This window comes from Durio zibethinus, chromosome 1 (genome assembly GCF_047325235.1).
Source record: "Durio zibethinus cultivar Kanyao isolate XHJ-2024 chromosome 1, ASM4732523v1, whole genome shotgun sequence".
Taxonomy (NCBI): domain Eukaryota; kingdom Viridiplantae; phylum Streptophyta; class Magnoliopsida; order Malvales; family Malvaceae; genus Durio; species Durio zibethinus.
This window is the reverse complement of record NC_143162.1, coordinates 10,564,308-10,584,914: the sequence shown is the minus strand read 5'-3', so window position 1 is coordinate 10,584,914 and position 20,607 is coordinate 10,564,308. Positions and strand designations below refer to the sequence as shown.

Genomic DNA, 20,607 nt, shown 5'->3' with positions numbered 1-20,607 from the left:
AGGCCATTTGTCAAAGTTTGTCTTTGTCATGCAATTTAACGGAGTTTGTGAGGAGGGAACTTTGTTTCTAATCATTTTAGGGGAAATAAATTTGTATAAATGTCTAAAGTGCATTATCTGCAATAATGATGTAGATTTTGCTTGACGGGTTGAACTGGCATCAATCTGACTCCTCTTCCGGTATCAATTATTAGGTTTGTCAAGATTTCCTACTCTATGAAGAATTGTCCTTAGCTTCCATAACTATTGTATGCATTGTTTGCAACTCTATTCCTTCACACTGCTATTTATAATGCTCCCCCTACCCCCAATAGATGGGCAGAGTCTTAAAATCTATGATTCTAGGGATTCCTCTCCGTATTTTGAAAGCTGATGGGCTTTTATGAGGTTCTGTGCCGGGCACCTACATGTGCCTAGCAGACAGCACGATATGATATCCATCTCATTTCATTATTGATGTATCAGTTTCCACTTAGATTAATGCTCAAGTGCATTATTTCTGATACTTTCAAAGGTAAAGTCATGCATTTCTTATCATATCTTTACAAATTGTTCTTTTTTTTCTTGGATTGATCTTCCAGTTGAATTAGTTATCCTTGTTGAATCAGTACATGAGGTTTCGGGGCGATGTAAACAACGTATTGAACTAATTGCCAACATTAGGCAACTGGAAGGATTTTCAAGAATTGAGGCATTTGTTAATGTTGACAGTGGAGAGGCATGTTGATGTTGGTTCTATGATGCTATAGGGTGCCTCGTTAGCATTTTTGTAAAATTAATTCCAAGTTCGTAATTTTACTTGTAATTTAAATTCTGTGGTGGGTGTCTTCGTTTACTCGGAGTAATGCATGAACTCTCATCTTTACTCTGAAATCTGTATGCATGTGGGTCTTTTCGAAGCCCCTTTTCTCTTTCGACGTCCTAATGATTTTTAAAGCAAGATTTTATGCCCGATTAAGTAGTGTTAAAGATGCTGATTGATGGAGTTCTTCAGTGTTAGATTAAAGCATCTTCCTAGTTATGAAAAAAGCAGGTCTTGGTTATAGAGGTCAAAATTGTGCCTGGAATGACTCCTTCCACCGTCTTGATGCATCAGGTGAAAGTAAAACTAACCCGCATCCGCAAAATGTAGCATTCATATAAGTGTGGAAGGTTTTTTTTTTTTTTTTTTTAACTACATTATAAAGAGTTCGTGTGGAAGTTGACATTGTTTCATTTTGTTGTTCATCCTTGTCTTTTGGAATAAGAGAATTGGCATATATATATATATATATATAAATATTTATAGTTTTCAAAGAAGACTAATTTCTGTTCCTTTATTTCATTTCTGACATTTCTGTTATGCTAATTTCAGGCACTGGCAGAGCAGCCTTCCACATATCGAAATTAAGGTAATTTAATTTCATACACTACTTGATTTGGCGTCGGAGAGAGTACCGTAAAAGTTGGTGGATCTTCCTTTAATTCAAACCGTCACTCACCTTGCCTTGGGTGTTTGACTATTGAAGAATGGGAGAGAAACGCAATTGGGAAAAATTGAATTCCAAGTGGCCAACTGAAAAGCAACAAGTAGATGACGCTCAAAACTGAAAAGCAATCGGATAAATTGCAAAATTCGGGGTTATTTTGTTTCTTTTTCCTGTTGTCTTGTTAGATGGTAAAGATAAAATTTAGATGAAATTATTTTTTGAAGTTTTTTGAATTTTTTTGAAAAATGATTTAATAAAAATTTCAATAGAAAATTTTAAATTAATATATTGATAGAGTTTAATATAAAAATTAATAATATATAAAAAATATTAAAAATATAGTTTATAATCTAAATTTAATTGATATTTATTCATTGCTAAAAATTCTGCTAAAATTTTTATTAAAAATATTTATCTATAAAATATATCAAAATTTATCATTTTTCTAATTTTAAACAATTTATTTATATAACAAAACAATAGGTTTTAATTTTCAATTTTATTTTTTATTTAATCATTTTTAATAAATAACTTCATATATTTTACTTAAAAAAATTCATATAAATATTTTTCACATCTTAAAGCCTTAATATAATCACTAGACGAATGCCTGCAATTCACTCATTTGATTTTAAAAAGATATATTAATAACATGTAAAATAAAAATAAAATAAAAATAAGTAAAATTTAGATACATATAAATAACAAAATATATGCATATATAATTAAATAAAAAATAATATAATAATAATAATAATTATATAAAATATACAGATATTAACACAAAAGCATCAATAAATTAATTAAGATTATTTAAAATGATTGTCTCACTTTGAATTGAAATTATCATTTAACAAAGTCATATATTTTCAGATTGCACACATAATATAATCACCTATAATATCAAAGTCGACAATGTTAGTTTGTGTTTGACTCTCAACAAAGTAAAAGTTATTGTTATAACTTAATTAACCCCAAATTTATGAAAAAAAAATCAAATTTAACCAGAAAAAATATAACTGCAGCCGCAAATACACCTTAAATCAACTTAGTCAACTCATCCCACTGGTTTAAAAATTGAGTTTTATATTAAGTTGGGACAATTTTAATATATTTTATTGATTGTATTGATGAGTTTATTTGATGGAAAATAATCTACTCTTAGATAATTATTGATCTTGTAGGCCAGATGAATGATGTGCCAAGATCATATCGTTGAAATCAGGACCCACCAAAATTGGACCCAACAGATCAAGTCAGGAATTTTGTGCAATTAAGGAAGTAGTTTGCTCTATTACCTCAATCATATCCCTTTAATATATATATATATATATATATATATATATATACACACACACTCACAATTAAATAAACAGTAAAATTACTTATTTGGCATTAAATTGAAGTTTGGGACAGTTTTAATCTATTGTATAGATAATGCTTGCCTATGTTTTAGTTAAAAAATAAAAAAAATAAAGGCAAAGGGTTTAAGCAGGATTTGACTGTATATGCTTTTAACTTTAAAGCATTTTGCATTTGACCAATGTGCAAAGTAGAATGATAATAATCTATATATGGTCTATTAGTTTGAGGTTCTTTAGCTTATTTCACATCTTCAAAATGGGAAAATAACTATTTGATAGTTTTTTATGGAGATTTAATTCATGATGAAAGTCCATGAATAGATCAAATCAGAAAAGTCTCGATAATATGGTGCAAGATTTCATCAAAAAGTTGGAAGAAGCTTCTTTTTTGTTTGAAAGGTGTTAATGGGTTGAGCTTGAACATGTTTCGTTCAGTTATAAGGGAAGCCCAAGCCTTGAAGGAATAGTGTAAACCCACCACCCCCAACTCCATTGAATTGAAGGCCATTTTTTTAGCTTTGGGCCCTTAAAGCAAGGTTAGAGAGGCTTTCTTGCTCCCAGTTGAGTGGATTGGGAAATACTTGAAATTTTGAACAGAAGAACCGCTTTAGCAAAGCTTTATTTACGTTAGGCAGCGGCAAAGAAAAGACAAGTGAAAACAAAATTTTGGTGGCTGTTAGCTGGTCCTGGTAGTTTTTTTTTTTTTTTTTAATTTGAAACATAGAAGATTGATAGGATTTTATATGATAGATTATCTCACGGGAACAAAGGACTTTGGGTGCATTAATTTGTTGATTTGTTTGATATATTTGTAATTTTTTATAATTAATGTATTTTTTCAAATAAATATAAATAAACTAAGTGTAAAAACATAATTAAATTTTATCTTTTATATATAAATAATTTATTATTCGATTTCATTTCTGTTTGTCTTTATATAAATAATTTATTATTTCATTTCGTTTTTATTTGTGTAAATGATTATTGATTGACACTTTGACATGACAAAATGTTACATGTTAAAATTTGCCAATTTTATTTGGTTTTCTTTGGATTTTTTTATTTCTTTTAAGAGTTCCATCAACCAACTATAAATAATGAAGTACCTTCTTTTTAATAATTGTGCAAAACACGGTTACATGATTTACAGTTCAACAGATATGTAGAGATGCATAATGTGGGTCCATTTTGACGATTTCCATGCAATTTCCCAAGCCATATGAATCACTAGCTGCCTATATCTATATGGCAAGCACAAGGCCAGGCAACGAGCGGCGTGCCATGTCCCTGGGTTGGCTCTGCCACAGAGTGTGGCTGTCGTGCCCGATTTCGCAGCCTGACGGATTCACATCCCTCACAGTCAGCCATGTATTAAAGTACTCCCTAAATTGTGCAATTAAACCGTCTTTCAAAGTCCATACATGTACCCAATAAACTTGTGCTCCTTCCCAACCCTCTGAAATCACGCAATCACCAATGACCTCGATGCTTCTTGGCTCAAACCGGAATTCGGTGTGACTTGACTCGCCAGTGAGCATCCTCATCATATGCTGGCACCGGTGAGGCCCATGGAACCACCATTCCAGGTCACTTGCTATCTGTTTGACCACGGTACTGGTGTCACCATGTGCCAATGCCTTGTAAAGTGTACCCACAATTGCTTTATTTTGCATTTCTGGGTTTGAGTCACATTCTGGAACAGAAGCTTTGTTGGATGCCATTCTCCGTTATCGAAATGAAAAAAATAGAGTGAGCTAGCCAAGCTCAACAAAGAAATTAAGGATTTTATAAAGCTGGCTTTGAAATAAATTTGAGCATGGAATGTCCTCAAGTGCAGCCTTTTTATAGCAAAAATCATGTAAATGGATGGCCCCTTTTAGGACTGCTGTGACATGGCAGTTGATGTTAATTGTTGAATGACTCTTAGAAATTTGTATTTCTTTTTCGGATATATTTATTATATATAAATAATTAAACATGGATTATATTTATCATGTTTTTGTTAAAATATTATAACAAATACTAATTATTAATGCATATATATAACTTCCAGCATGAGTTACTTCTAATACTAGTTTATGGCCAATGCTAATTGTTGCCTAGGAAAAAATGATGGCCTTTTGTAGTTAGTGCCTGCCCTAGATAGTTATGAGTATGCTAAATCCAAACTTTAGTGTATTGATTAATCTACCTTCAAGAAAGTTTGTCACAGGTGTTTTAACGTTTCATTTTAGAATTTAGGATGAGACTTGACTTGGTAATATTGCTTTTGGCTGCGAAAGATGATAGCGTTTTCGGTTCCAACAGCGCCAAAGACCTAAAATATTTCTTATTTTATTGCTTTTCTTTTTCTAGGCATTTTGTTTCAAGTGGTTTCTTCTGATTTCTCGTAAAAAAATTTACAAAAGAAAAGAAATTGCATGTGTAAAATATATACCCTATGCTGCTCCGACGCATGTTTACATTGTTATCTACTTTTGCAGCGTATAAGGACCTGGGGTACCAGAAAATGCCTCTCAACTCTCAAGGTTCAAAGATTGCAACCTGCAACCTATGAACATTTGGCTAAGGCATGAGAAAAAAACAGCAAGCTGCAGTTTAAAACTTGCTAGCCGAATCCGGAACTTCAAGGAGGCAATAATTTCAAAAATAAAACAATATTACTAGTATAATGCAACGTATAATGTGCCGTTATAGAAAGAGTTTGTGTAATTTTTCTTAAGGAAACAGTGATCGATATCTTTAGTTGAGAGTTGAGAGCGAGAGACTGTCATGATCATAGTGAAATATATGCCTAAAAGGCGCCAGGTTGGCGGCAGACTACTCTTTGACTCATCGTTTTCGATAGTGATGAAAGAATTAGCCACGCCATCACTTTCAGCCTCCCTGTAGCAATTAAGGAATCTCTTTCCATAATTGATTTACAGTTCGTAAATGGCTTTGCTTCGGAATTTTACATCATGAGACACCGATTTGAATGCTGAAAAGAAAGACAGATGAATCATTATAAGAAAATGAAAGATTAGTAACAGTTTTGTATTGACGTTTTACTTAAAAACGTCATTAGTTTTTGTGTTGTTATAAAACTGAAGATATTTTTTTATCAAAACGTCATTAAATATTTAAATAACAGCATTTATACTTATAAAAGCAACTTAAGACAAAAATTATCCTCTCAAAAAATAGAAGTGATTATTAAAGACATTTTTGATAGAAAACACTTAGAATAATCCCCTCATAAAAATGGATAGGGGTGTATTGATGGTGTTTTTAGTATACGACACCTTGAATAATCTCCTCATAAAAAATAGAGGCGATTATTAAAGGTATTTTGTACTAAAAATGCCTTCAATAATTCTCCAAAAAAATTGAAGATGATTATTGAAGCCATTGTTGGTCAAAAACGTCTTCAATAAATATTCTCATAAAAAATTAAAGGGTATTTGGCCTGAAATCACCTTTGAAATAAAACTGAAATAGCTTTGTTGGTTAAATCATATGGTTTTAACCATAAGGTCATAGGTTCGATTTCTCCCTTTAACGTTTATTGGGTTTTTGAAGGTATTATTTATCAAAGATTATTCAACGCATTTTTAGCCAAAAATGCCCTTAATACTCCCCAAAAACAATAGGAAGGGATTATTGAAGACGTTTTTAACCAAAAACCACCTTGAATAACCCCATTCAATTTTTGTAAGGGATTATTCAATGTATTTTTTGGCCAAAAATGCCTTCAATAATCTATTCAAAAAATTTTAGAAAGAGAATATTAAAGGCATGTTCAACAAAAAACACTTTCAATAATCTATAGAAAAATTTTGGGAGGAATTATTGAATGTGTTTTTTAAAAAATACCTTCAATAATCCATACAAAAAATTATGGACGGGATTATTAAAGGCGTTTTTAGTCAGAAACGCCTTCAATAACCACATTCAACATTTTGTAAGGGATAATTTAAGGCATTTTCTAGCTAAAAACACCTTTAATAATCCCATTAAAAAACATATGGTTTAATTATATATGTGAAGTCAGTTGTAAGTTTGTGTCCTAAAAACATTTGAAGTTAAATATAGGTTTATGCCTAGAAAATATTTGGTTTATATATGTGATTTTACGAATTACATTTTGAAATTTACATGATGAAGTATTTCAATAAATTGACCATACATTCGAATCTAAAACTGATAACGTTGCTATATAAATATACTTTTCTCAAATAATCGTACTCAATACATGTGTATTCATATAAGTTGCCAATTGATATAAAACAAATATATACCAATAATATTAAACCAATACCCCAATCTAGAAACTTAAATTATCCATTCAACATCGCATGTTAAATACATTATAACAAATGAAATGCACATATTTACACCTAACTAACAATCTCCAACCTCAACGTTTAGCAAATGATAATACATACTCACACCACTCTTTACAAACTTCATCAAGTTCGTTTGTCATGAAGCTTTCTTTACTCTCCCACTAAAAAAAATTAGAAGTAAATATTAATAAACGAAAACATAATTTAGCTTTTTTTTTTAAGATATAATAATTTATGAAATTAATACTAATCTTGAATAGTGTGATCATAAAATCATATAAAACTCTCTCCCTCATAAAACGAAGGACATAATATCTATATTCAGTATATCCTAGTTGACAAGGTATCTGAAAAATAAATTGAATGGGTTTAAGAAACATTTATCCAAACAAACTCAGCATAAAAGAATAAATTTCATATTTACCGGTAATGACACCTAATTTATCTTTGCTTTCTTATCAAATGCAGATATTACCCCAAATTGAAAAGAAAAAAATTACTTAATGCAAAAATAAAAGTAATTATGAAGAAACAGAAGATAATATAATAACATGTAATACCTCTTTATAAAATTTTTAATATTGGGGTTAGGCATCGCCGTTGGTGGAGCGAAATTAAATAAGTATGTCGTAAAAGAATTGGTATTAATCACAATAAGCTGCCAATGACGACTGTAAAATAATAAGAATGATATACTCAACTTAGGCATCATCTTAGATATGGTAAGGTTGGAATAATTATTTATATGAATATAACTTATGCTACATTATACAGGAAAATAATAATCAACTCATTTTTTTCATGCATTGAATCACATGATGAGCACAAAAAATGACTGTGTCACTCTGCTCACTAATGAAATTCAGGTCAATAAATCTAAATCTATGGGTCATTTGTCTTGCCTTGACCTCTCTATATAGGAAGTTGCATAATAACAATCAACAATACTAGTTAGTAATACATCGTAATATAGATTAATACATATTGAATTTGCATATTTATATTTATAAGCTAACCTCATATAAGCAACAATATCAACAGCTAATATTTCATCCAAGTTACAAAATTTCTTAACATCATCCTCACCAATGTAAAAAAATGATGGTTGATCAAATAACCCATCCTCGGACTCAACATTAATGTAGTTTCCTTTGGATAAATGATTAAGTGAATAATTAGATAACTCCCCAATGGCAGTCTGAGCAATGGTCATACTTTGAGTTCCAACATCTTGCTATAATATATAATAAAATATAAGTAATAAAACCAAATCAATAAATAAAATAAACAAATAAATATTAAGTTAATAAACAATATCATACTTCATGGCTGGTACCGAAGGTTGAGTTTCCTACCTGAATTGAAACAGAAGCTTGTCCTATGTAGATAATGCTAATTGATTGGCCTATAGCCATGCTAGGCTATATTGCTGCCAACATCACCTTTAAAGCTAAAAGTCATTGTTGTTGCTCATTTAGGCGTTGCTCTTATTCATCAAGTATTTGCTGTTGTTGCTCAATGATTATTTCATATTGTGCATTCGTTATTTGAAGGGTTTTAGATTGATTACTGAAAAAATTTAATGGCAACATAAATTTACCAACCCTATAAACTCGACCATGTCTTTCTTTCGCACCTAATGCTAAAGACAAAGGATCTTCGTAATATTGGGTTATCAATTCACTGAATTTAACTTTAGTAGCATAATCATATTGAAAGACAATAATAAGATGGGTCGTAACAATAAATCTATACAAGCTAGTATACAGTCATACATATAAGCATAAAACTAATCATAAATGATATAATGAGTAATTATACATATAATCTTTTTAACCATTTCTTTAGTTGCTTCATCTATAAATGATCCATCCTTCCGCAGATGTCATTCTTCCATATATCCCATCTAAAAACTTTAGTGCTAAAGCTAGCTAATTCCTAATAAATTACCGTAAGAATCAAAATCTATTAAACGAATGTTCATAAATATTCAGTTATGAATATAAAACAAGTGTATGAATACTTACAAGCTCATACTTGACATTTGCATAACCCTTTCTCGATGTCCGATGATGATATACTTGTCTGGTCTGAATGTTCTTTGGTTGTTCTTTGATTTTCTAAAAAGGAAAAAAATTACATAAATCACATATTAAGTTATTGAATATATTACATAAAATCTTATAAATAATTTTTTATAATGGGTATGTGTACCTAGAAATTTTGTGATAGTTGATCTCGAACAAAAGTCATCCAATCGTTATAACTTATAACATCTGCATATGAAGTAGGTGGAACAACCAATACAACACCCTGATTAACGAGTGGTAAAACATATTGGGTTGTCAATCTGCTTTTAAAGTCTTTGAATACTTTCTCAACTGATTATAACACAAGCTTTTTACACTCAATTGGGATGCCAAACCGTTCCTAAAAAATTTAACACTATGGTATGAACATTGTAAATTTCAATTAAATGATCATTTAATAAATTTTATGAAATAGTTGAATAAACATACCACAATCAACTCTCATATACGATCCTTTAGATCATCAAAAACTCGTTGCCGATTATGGTACATAATTGAAATGGTACTACGAACGATCGCTCTAATATGAGTAGCCAACTTGGCAGCTCCATCAAATATAGACTACCCACTTTGATTAAAGTTGACATGAATTTTAGTTTCAGTCACTTCAATATGTTTATTTCATCCCCTTGCTTTTTTTTTTTGGCCTACAGGAATGTCTTCTTCATGTTCAGTAGCAGAAGAAATATGTTACTTGGATTCCATAATACCTGTGATTTTGATCCTAATTATACAAAATACATTAAACTATTTATTTAAACTTCACATAATACGTAATAAAAAACAACCAATATCATACTATAGTTACTACACCAATATACATAAATCATCCTCAAACCCATAATATTTTACTAGTACAAGCCATACTGTGATTCCAACCTTAAATAAGAGTTCTATGCAAAACAAATGATGAGTAAAAAAATAGACATAAATTTCACAATACAATTCGGCAAACCATAATATTTAAACCAAACTATACAGAAACACCATAAAAGCAATGAAAAGTGCTTGAATGACTAAGGTGACGGTGGAATGAATAAAAATAATATATATTTATATATATAGTAAAAAATGAAAAAAAAATTTATATCAAAGAATATAAATAATACAAAAAATAAATATAATAAAGATATACCAATAAACAAAGAGGTGCGCGATTTTGAGTTGTTGAAGGTCGGTGAGGATAAAAGAGATAAAAAAACTTAAAGGCAAACTATATAGGTTTAGGGGTTTTGGTTTGGTTGCAATATAGCTTTTAATCATTCATTATAATAGCAGTTTGGGATTTCAAAGTTCAAGATGGGAATGAATATAAAAATGATCAGTGAAGGTATTTTTTGCAGAAAGCACCTTCAATAATTTTTTTAAAAATTTTTTAGAGGATTATTAAAGGTATTTTCTATTAAAAATGCCTTTAATAATCCACTGATAAAAAAATTGAAGGGATTATTGAAGGCATTTTTTACAAAAAAATGCTTTCAATAATTTTCTTTAAAATTTTTCAAGAGATTATTGAAGGTCTTTTATACTAAAAATGCCTTTAATAATCCCACATAAAAATTTAAAATGGATTATTGAATGTGTTTTTTATAAAAAAAAAAAAAAAAAAACTTTTAATAATTTTCTTTAAAAAATTGAAAAAGATTATTGAAGGCATTTTTGACTAAAAACGCCTTTCATAATCTTTTGTTAAAATATAAGGGGATTATTAAAAGCGTTTTTATGCAAAAAAAATGCATTAAATAATTTTTTAAAAAAATTAAGAGAGTTATTAAAGTTGTTTTCTTCAAAATACGCTTTTAATAATTTTCTATAAAAAATTGTAGGTGATTATTAAAGGTATTTTCTACAAAAAAAAAAAAAAAAAAACACCTTCAATAATCTCCTAATAAAAAATTAAAAGGATTATTGAAGGCGTTTTCTACAAAATACACCTTCAATAATTTTCTTTAAAAAATTTTAAGGGATTATTGAAAGTGTTTTTAACTAAAAATACCTTCAATAATCTCATGATAAAAAATTAGAGTGGATTATTGAAAACATTTTTTACAAAAAAAATGCCTTTAATATTCTTTCATCCAAAATTGGAGCAAATTATTGAAGGCGTTTTTTGCCTGAAATGCCTTCAATAATCCCTCAAAAAAATTAAAGAGGATTATTAATTGAAGGCTTTGTTCCTTATAGAAATTGAAATCATATGCCTCTTAAATCATTTTGTAATTTTAAATAATGTTAAATGTAATTTTTTAAAACTCCATCCAACTTAAAACATTAAAAGTTAGTGGCATTTGTTTGTTGAAAATGCCTCTATTTGTTAGATTTATGGGCGTTTATCTTACAAACTCCACTAAAATTATCCCTACACTTAGCATATCGAATCCTTAACTTCAAGCTTCAATTTCATTAATCTACTATTTCTCTTTCCATACCAACTATAATTTACTTTTTTTTCCTTCAGCTTTTACTATTCGAGCTTTGTCTTTTAGAACCCTATTTTTACTATTCTTTCATTATTTACTCTAGCATTTACTTTATTTTACTATTCTTTCAGCTTTTACGATTTTCGTTATAATTTTTGAAATAAAATTTTTCTCCAAAACCCATCTTCCTCAAATACCCACTTGGAACCCATTATATTAGGTAGCTGAGAAAATACTTGACAACAAGGAGTTAAAATTTTATAAATGGGATGGTGACCTTTCCCATCTGTTACAAATTATCAGAGATAAGCTGAATAAAGTTATCGAGGTAATTTCTTATAGTTCTTCATACCTGTGGTTAAAGAAACTGAAAAATCATTCAAGTATTATAAGGAGATCATTCGACTGATATTGTCATAGTGTGCATAACTGCTTTGTTATGCTGGTCTTCTGAAATTACTAGTCTTGTTATTATTTTTGGTTTAATACATAGTATAATTAAATATTTGACATGTTCATTTTCATATAATTTATTTATATAATTTTGGTCTGATGATGTAGCAAGTACTAAATGGATAAGACTTGGATGCAAAAGTCAAGATTAAGTCAAGAGTATTGAGATGGAGTGAAAGTTTTTTTAATTTTGCATTTGAGAATACAAGTGAAGATAATATAATATCATGCCCATGTTTGAAGTGTGTTAATATCGAATGAAAAATGCATAAAATTGTTTTGGAACATTTAATTTGTATTAGAATTGTCTCGGGATATGTTAATTGGTATTTTCATAGAGAGTTTGTACCATCAAAGTCTTCGCTTAGAGTTTCTTCAACATCAAAGGCTCTCCAACACCAACATAATCTTATTAGACAAGATAACATTAAAGGCATGTTGTGAGATGCTTTTAGCATTCATAATCAATATTTCCCTCATCCGTCTCCCCAAAATGATGGATTTAATAAGTCAAATATTGAAATACATGAATTTGGTGAACATGGGTGTAGGTGACCAACAACTTAATGGAGAAGCATCAAAGTTTTATAAGTTACTTGAGAATATGAATAAAGAACTTTATGAGAGATCTAAACATTCAAAGTTATCTTTCTGTGTGCGTCTTTTCACTTAAAATGTTTATGTGGATGGACAAAAAACTATTTGACTTTATTATTAAAGTTTATGAAATAAATGTTTTCTTTTGCAAAAATCCCTTAATCTTATAAGGATTCAAAGAAGATGATCAAAGATTTAGGTCTTGAATAGGAGAAAATTCATAATTGTTCCAATGATTGCATGTTGTATTGGGGTGATAGAAAAAATCAAGACTCTTGTCATTTGTGTGGTAATTCTTGTTGGGTGAAAAAAAATCCCAATGAAAGGTTGAATGAGGATGATGATGAGGTCAATGTAAAAAAAAAAACCCGCAAAGGTTTTACGATATTTTTCATTAATACCAAGACTTCAACGACTCTTTATGTCTTTCAAAACTATAAATTTTATGAGGTGACATCATGACAAACGGATGGATGATGGATCATTGAGGCATTTTGTAGATTTTTTGTATGGAAATCATTTTATTTTAGGTTTTCAAACTTTGCTTCTGATCCTTAAAATGTTATGCTTGGACTAGCATCTGATAGATTCAACCAATTCAAAATTATGAGTACTTCTTATAGTACTTGGCCAGTTATACTGATTTTGTATAATTTATCACCATGGATTGCCATAAAGCGATAGTCATTTATTTTATCTATGATAATTCTCGAAGAAAAAGATCTAAATAATGATATAGACATCTACTTACAATCTCTTATTAAAAAGTTAAAGCAATTATGAGAAGCAATTAAGACTTATGATGCATAAAAAAAAACTTCAATATGCGTGCTGCTTTATTATGAACTATCAATAATTTTCTTGCTTATATAAATTTATCTAGTTAGAGTACAAAATGTCATTATACTTATCCATGTTGTGCTGCACAGACATGTTCGAAGTGGTTACATAATGGTAAGAAGTTCAGTTATATATGACATCATCGATAGTTAGATGATAATCATCGATTTAGATTCTAAAAACATCTCTTTGATGGTACTGAAGAGTTGAGGAGATTGCCTTTACCAATTAATGGGTCTAATATCTTGTCAAAGTTAAAAGATATCAAATTTACATATGAAAAAATAACTCAATCAAAGAAAAGAGTGAGAAAGATATTTGAAGGTGTCTAGCCTCCTATTACTCAAGTTAGTGATAATGATACTCAAGTTGGTGATCTTGATGTTCAAAGTGATGAGGAGGAAGATGAAGAAAATGACCCTAATGAGTCTAAGTTATGACAAAAAAAAGTATATTTTTTGAGTTACCTTATTAAGAATATAATTTATTACGTCATAATTTTGATGTAATGCATATAGAGAATAATGTTTGTGAAAATTTTATCAAGACTATTCTCAATATGAATAAAATGTTAAAGGATTACTTAAATAGTCGGCTTGACCTAATTGATATGGGGATTCATCTTAACTTTCATCCGAAGTTGCTTCATAATGGCAAATATCGATTGCTTCATACTTGTTTTGGGATTTCTAAAGTTGAGAAAGATGTGTTTTGTAAGGTTTTGAAAAATGTGAAAGTTTTGGATGATTATCATCAAATATATCGAGATGTGTGAATCTAAATGAGCGAAAACTTTCTTCATTAAAGTCACATGATTATCATATTATGATGTAAGACTTACTTCCCATTACTTTACGTTCATTAATGTCAAAACAAGTCACTTCAGTAGTAATTGAATTAAGTAACATATTTAAAGCTCTCTATGGGAAAGTTTTGAATATGGAAAAGCTTAACAAATTTCAAGATCGAGCTACAATTACTTTATGCCATTTAAAGAAGATTTTCCCTCCAAACTTCTTCACTATTATGATGTATTTGGTTATCCACCTTCCATATGAAGCAAAAGTCGGTGGACCAATTTACTATCGATGGATGTATCCTATCAAAAGGTATTATTTGTTAATAGCTTGATTAGGTTGTTAGTGTTGATCATATCACTCTAGTTAAAAAGGTATATGACAAATGTTTTATACTTTAAGTTTTTGGAGAGGTTAAAGTCTTATTGTTGCAACAAACACTATCCAAAAGGTTCTATTGCTGAAGGATATTTAACAGAATAGTATATAACATTTTGTTCTCGTTATTTGGAAGATGTTGAAATAAGATTTAATAGACCATCGAAAAATATTGGTATACAGCATACTGACTTTGCCTACAGTTATCTTTTTGGAAGTTTTGGACAATTAATAAGCAAATTTAAAATGGTAGAGTTAGATGATAAATTTTAGGCACAAGCACATCAATATGATCTTTTTCATCATGACTCAATTGAATCATTTCACACGTAAGTTTTCTTGCAAGGAAATTATTCATTCCATTAAGCATAGATTATTGTATTTTTCTTATTGTTCATATTTTATCATGATGCTTTGTAGTGAGTATAAAAATAATTTGACAGCTCATGCACATTATTGATGATCGAACCCTTGAGAACTTGATAAATTGTTCATCGAAAATGTTCATGAATGGTTAGGAGCAACTATAAGTAATGCCATACTTTCCATTATGAGAAATATACATAGAATGCTTAAGGTATAAATAAAATTAATGACATATATATATTTATTTCACCTTTATAGGTTTGGAGTGAAAGGCTTGTTAGTGAAAAGGTGAAGTGTTTTTCATAAGGGCCAAATAGGATTGTGAAACAATACAAAGGTTTCATCATCAATGGATTTAAATTTCACACTAAATCCAATGAGAGATTTAGAAGTACATAAAATTCAAGAGTTATTTTTACTTCATCAACTACTAACTATGCTAGTGTTAGGGATACAAACCCTTTAGAGGCAAATGTTGACTATTATGGCATGATTAATGACATCATTGAGTTGGATTATTATGGTAGGTGAAAAGTTGTCTTATTTTGGTGTGATTGGACTGATGTGAATAGTGCGAAGGGTATTAAGAAAAATCATTTTGGATTTACAATTGTGAATTTTTCTTTATTAATTCATATCAGACAACAACTCATCAATGAACTTTATGTTTTTCCCTCTCAAGTCAAATAGTTTTTTTATTTTGAAAACCCCAAAGAATTAGGTTGGTTTATTGTTCTTCAAAACACACTTAGAGACTTATTTGATATGAGGTCAGATACCAAAGATGATGTTAAATATAAAACTAAGTGTTTTCCTTTTGCTGAACAAAACTTGAATGAAAATATCTCCAATACCTCCACTCAGTAGGTCCATGAAGATGTTAATAAGGACATTTATGAACCATGATGGATCATCCATATTTTGTAATTCGAGTGTTTAAAACATAATGTAATAAATGCTTGTATGTAATTTATGTCACATTCACTTTTATTTCAATTATTGTATTGTAAAGCATACATTATCTTTTAATTTAATTAAATTAATATGTTCTGTATATATTGTTGGTTATGATTTCTTAACTTCTCAATGTCTTTATATATGTGCTTTACATATGTTTTTTATATATTCGCTTTTATGATGCAGTTAAACTATAATACGAAGGAGTAGATAAAAAGGAATACATATTAGAGATATTAGTTCAAAACCGTCTGCAGCACAAGTTGATCTTGGTTACGGATTGAATCCTTTGGAGGAGAATGTACGTATTGTCGATTCTAACTTAGTCACTTCTAACCCTTCAACTGATATTGAATCTAGCAATATGGGAGATGTAGGTTTAGATAGTATCCCTTCAATTGATTTTGCTTTTAATTTGAATGCAAGTATCATAAACCCCATATTTAGATTTCGATTATAATGATTAAAGTATTGGTAATTTACAAATTAATTTTTTATTTTTTACAGTTGATAACATGGTTAACGAAAAACCAGAGGCCGAACATCTTTGAAGGAATTGTTTACACTACCTTTGAATGAGTGTATTTTAGTGTCTGCAAACTCTGATAGGCAACCAATCAGTGAAAAGTCTCAACTATTGGCTGAATTTTTAGGCATGATTGCCTATAATGGAATGAAATTGCCTATTCATTATGAAACATGGCATAAAGTTCGAGCTAAAGTTAAGCTTGATACCTTAAACTTTGTTGAGGTATTAGTATAATTAATTACATCTAAAAATAATTAATTATTTTAAATTTAGTTTAGCGATTAAAACTTTTCTTTTTGTATTATTGCACTCAAGATTTGTATTTAAAATACCAACTTCATTTATGCTTAAGTCATTGGGAAAGAAATGAAAAGACAATAAGCATAATTTGAAGAAAAAGTATTTTGATCGAAATATTACTGTAAAGGCAACAATGGAAAATGTAACCCATAATGTGATTAGGTGGCAATATGAACAATTAGTTAGATTTTGGTTCTCAAGAAAATGGAGGTACTAATTTATAACTTTTAATATTAGTTTCAATAACAAAGGTGTTTTATGATTTAAGTTGGTAATATTTGTATTTCTAACATATATGCAATTATTTTTTATAACAAGAAAGAGAACAAATTGGGATTGGTAGCAGAAAGCAACAGAAATATAGCCACACAAGTGATTAAAAAGTTTTACAAGAAAGCAAAAAGAAATAGTCAGTTTATGATATTAAACTTATCCAAATAAATGAACTTAGTTTCCATTGTTAATATATGTGTCGTAATTTGCAATTTATGTCTGTTTACAACTTTTTTGCTTTTACAAGATAATAATGCAAATTTATAGTTATTGTTTTGTTTTAATAGGTTTGATAGTTTCAATATATGATATTAAACTTATCCAAATTATTGAACTTAGTTTCCACAGTTGATATGTATAAAAAAGTTATTGTTTATGTCTATTTAGGACATTTTGTGCCGTTAATAGGTAAAAATACAAAATTGGACAAATTGTTCTATTTTAAGAGTTTGGATAGCTCCAATACATGATATTAAACTTATCCAAATCATTGAACTTGGTTTTCACAGTTGATATGTGTGAAAAAGTTATCGTTTACGTCTATTTAAGACTTTTTATACTGTTAAGAAGTAAACATGCAAATTTGTTGTTATTGTTCTATTTTAATAGTTTGCATAGCTTCAATACATAAGATTAAACTTATCGAAATAATTGAACTTGGTTTTCATAGTTGATATGTGTGAAAAAGCTAATGTTTACATCTGTTTAGGACATTTTATGCTGTTGAAAGGCAAAATGCAAATTTGATATTATTGTTTTGTTTTAATAGTTTGGACAGTTTCAATACATGATATTAAACTTGTCTGAATGATTGAACTTGGTTTCTATGGTTGATATGTGTGAAAAAAATTGTCGTTTACATCTATTTAGGACTATTTTTACCGTTAAAAGGCAAAAATACAAATTTGCTATTATTAATCTATTTTAACAGTTGCAATGGCTTCAATACATGATATTAAACTTTTTCAAATGATTGAACTTAGTTTTTATGATTGATATGTGTGAAAGGCCCAAATGCTTTTATTGTTTACGTTTGTTTAAGTCTTTTGTGCTATTAAAGGGTAAAAATATAATTTTACAGTTATATTTCTATTTTAACAATTTAGATAGATTAAATACATGATATTAAACTTATTCAAATTTTTGAACTTGATTGATAGGCTTGATATGCATGAATAAGTTACGGTTGATATGTATTTAATAATACCATATGTTTTTATATAAGAGATTGAGATAGGTGAAAAGATTCGACATGTGAAACTTTTTCGATTAACCCACACAAAAAATAAGGATCTTACCTGAATGTCAAAACATAAGAAATTGTAGTAATTTGTTACATATGTTTTATACATAAAGTAAATATTTACTATTTTAAACATATTATGAATTAATCATTAAACTTGATAGTTTTATCTGATTAATTTATAAAAAAAAAGCAAAAGAGAAAATGGCTGCTGAGATTATAATAGCATTTGATGGTTCTGTCAACATGCAATAATTGAAAAATCGAATTTTCATAGAAGTTGCTAGAAAAAAAAACATGGATGGGTCCTCGGCCTTGGATTGGGTCCAACACCATCTAGCTACTATAGACGTAGCTCTCAGCAATTTACATTCTTAGTAAGTCAGTCTTTGTGGAACAATGTTTTCAGCAAATGAAAGCAGAAAGAGAACATAAGCCTGCTAAAGTTGAAGAAGAACATGCTAGAATGGATAAAGAGCATGCAAAATTTTAGCAATTACATGATCAATTCAATACTTTTATGAATTTTGTGCAACAACAATTTTCAGAAACTAATCTACGTGATCCACCAACTCATGTATTAAAATTACTAACTATTTATATTTTTTAATATAAAACTAGCTTATTATTAAATGTTAAAACTTGTATGATATTATTTAGTAGGTTCTTGAGCACGCTAGTGACCAAGTGAAAAAAATCCTTCATCAAATGGCAATATTCCATATCTATGCAATCATCAATTTCATACATTTTAAATTTTTTGGTTAATGTACTAAAATAATTTGAATGTTATTGTATGTATTATTAAATTTTATGTTACATGCATATTTGAACAAATTATGTATTTATAGTATTCAATTTATGAATTTAAGTTCGTTTTTATTTCTTTTAACATTTTTATTTAATGATAATAATAAATATAAAAAGAAATTTTAACAAAAAGTAAAATTTTCAATTTCACAATGTTTGTGTTTAAAAACACATCTGATTCAAATTTTAGGGACATTTGTAGCATAAAATGCCACTAATTTTAGGGGCGTTTTCCTATACAATCGTTGCTAAATTAGTGACATTTTTCTATATAAACGCCCTTAATTTAGTAGCATTTTTTATACAAACATCACTAATTTAGTGACAATTATCCTTACAAATGTCACTAAATAGAGTGGCATTTTATGATACAAATGCCTCTAAAGTAGCAGTGTTTTTTTTTATATAAACACCACCAAATTAGTGGCGATTGTGCTTACAAATGCTGCTAAATTAGTGGCGTTTCATATAAAACGTTGCTATTTTTCCTGACGCGAGTATAGCCGACGCTCCTAGTGGTATTTTTGGCAAACGCTGCAAATATTTTAGTGGCATTTATAAATGCCACTAAACCTTAAAAAAAAGGCCATTAAAGATCTAAACCCCTGTAGTGAATTCTTACTATTGATAAAAACTGAACATTTTGAAAATTGAAATAGTACTTTCAAATCTAACAGAATTCTACCCACATGTTTTGAATATAATTTTGATACTAGTTCTTAAAATCATGATAAACTTAATTTTAGTTGTTAGACAAAAAGCTCTAATTCAATTAAACAATCAAATGAATAAAATTAAACAAAAGGAAGGCAGAAACATAATTAAATAATCAATCAATTACATAAGACATAATAATTAAACGTAATTTAGTCTAATCGACCTATATCCACAGATAAGAAAAAAAATATCCACTAGTTATAAAGAATTACAAAAATACAATCATATCAATCAATATTCACAATCAATACATGTAAATCTTCTTATTCTCTTTTAGTCACATGAGTATTTTTAACTCAAACAAACATATACACTTATGGCTTATCATACCTTTATGTACCTTTTATTATTCTCTAGTCCACCTAAACAAAACAATCATCATACATACATTTACTATTTCATTTTCTTCAAGTCTGCTCAAACATATACATTTAGTTTTATAGGGTGTTTATCCAATAAAATTTTAAAACTCTCTTACATCTTTTTTTTCATACCTAATCCTATAGAAACTTACACTATTTATAAGCATACATATTGGCTTATCAATAATTCTTTTCCTTTTAGAATTTTTCTCTTACAAGTCCTCTTATCTATTAAGCAATATTTAGCTAATCTTAAAAAAACCTCAAATCAAATCTCTTATAAGATTTGAGTCACTATTCCTAATAATTTCTAC

The 20,607-nt window shown here is 28.8% G+C and overlaps 1 protein-coding gene and 2 pseudogenes across 1 annotated transcript; 2 read left to right on the top strand and 1 right to left on the bottom strand.

Annotated features, from left to right (window-relative positions):
* LOC111310672 (uncharacterized) overlaps positions 1-1,698 on the top strand; it is a 43,212-nt pseudogene extending 41,514 nt beyond the window's left edge.
* Positions 1,699-3,916: 2,218 nt separating this feature from the next.
* LOC111311153 (Nuclear transport factor 2 (NTF2) family protein) lies at positions 3,917-4,807 on the bottom strand. Its single transcript, XM_022910524.2, has one exon. The coding sequence runs from the start codon at positions 4,552-4,554 to the stop codon at positions 4,075-4,077; it is 480 nt and encodes a 159-aa protein (XP_022766259.2). The 5' UTR covers positions 4,555-4,807; the 3' UTR covers positions 3,917-4,074.
* Positions 4,808-14,389: 9,582 nt separating this feature from the next.
* On the top strand, positions 14,390-15,069 carry LOC149520347 (uncharacterized; annotated as a pseudogene).
* Positions 15,070-20,607: the final 5,538 nt, after the last annotated feature.

Coding starts and splice junctions, on each gene's coding strand:
- LOC111311153 (XM_022910524.2), bottom strand. CDS start 4,554: ATGGCATCCAACAAAGCTTCTGTTCCAGAATGTGACTCAAACCCAGAA.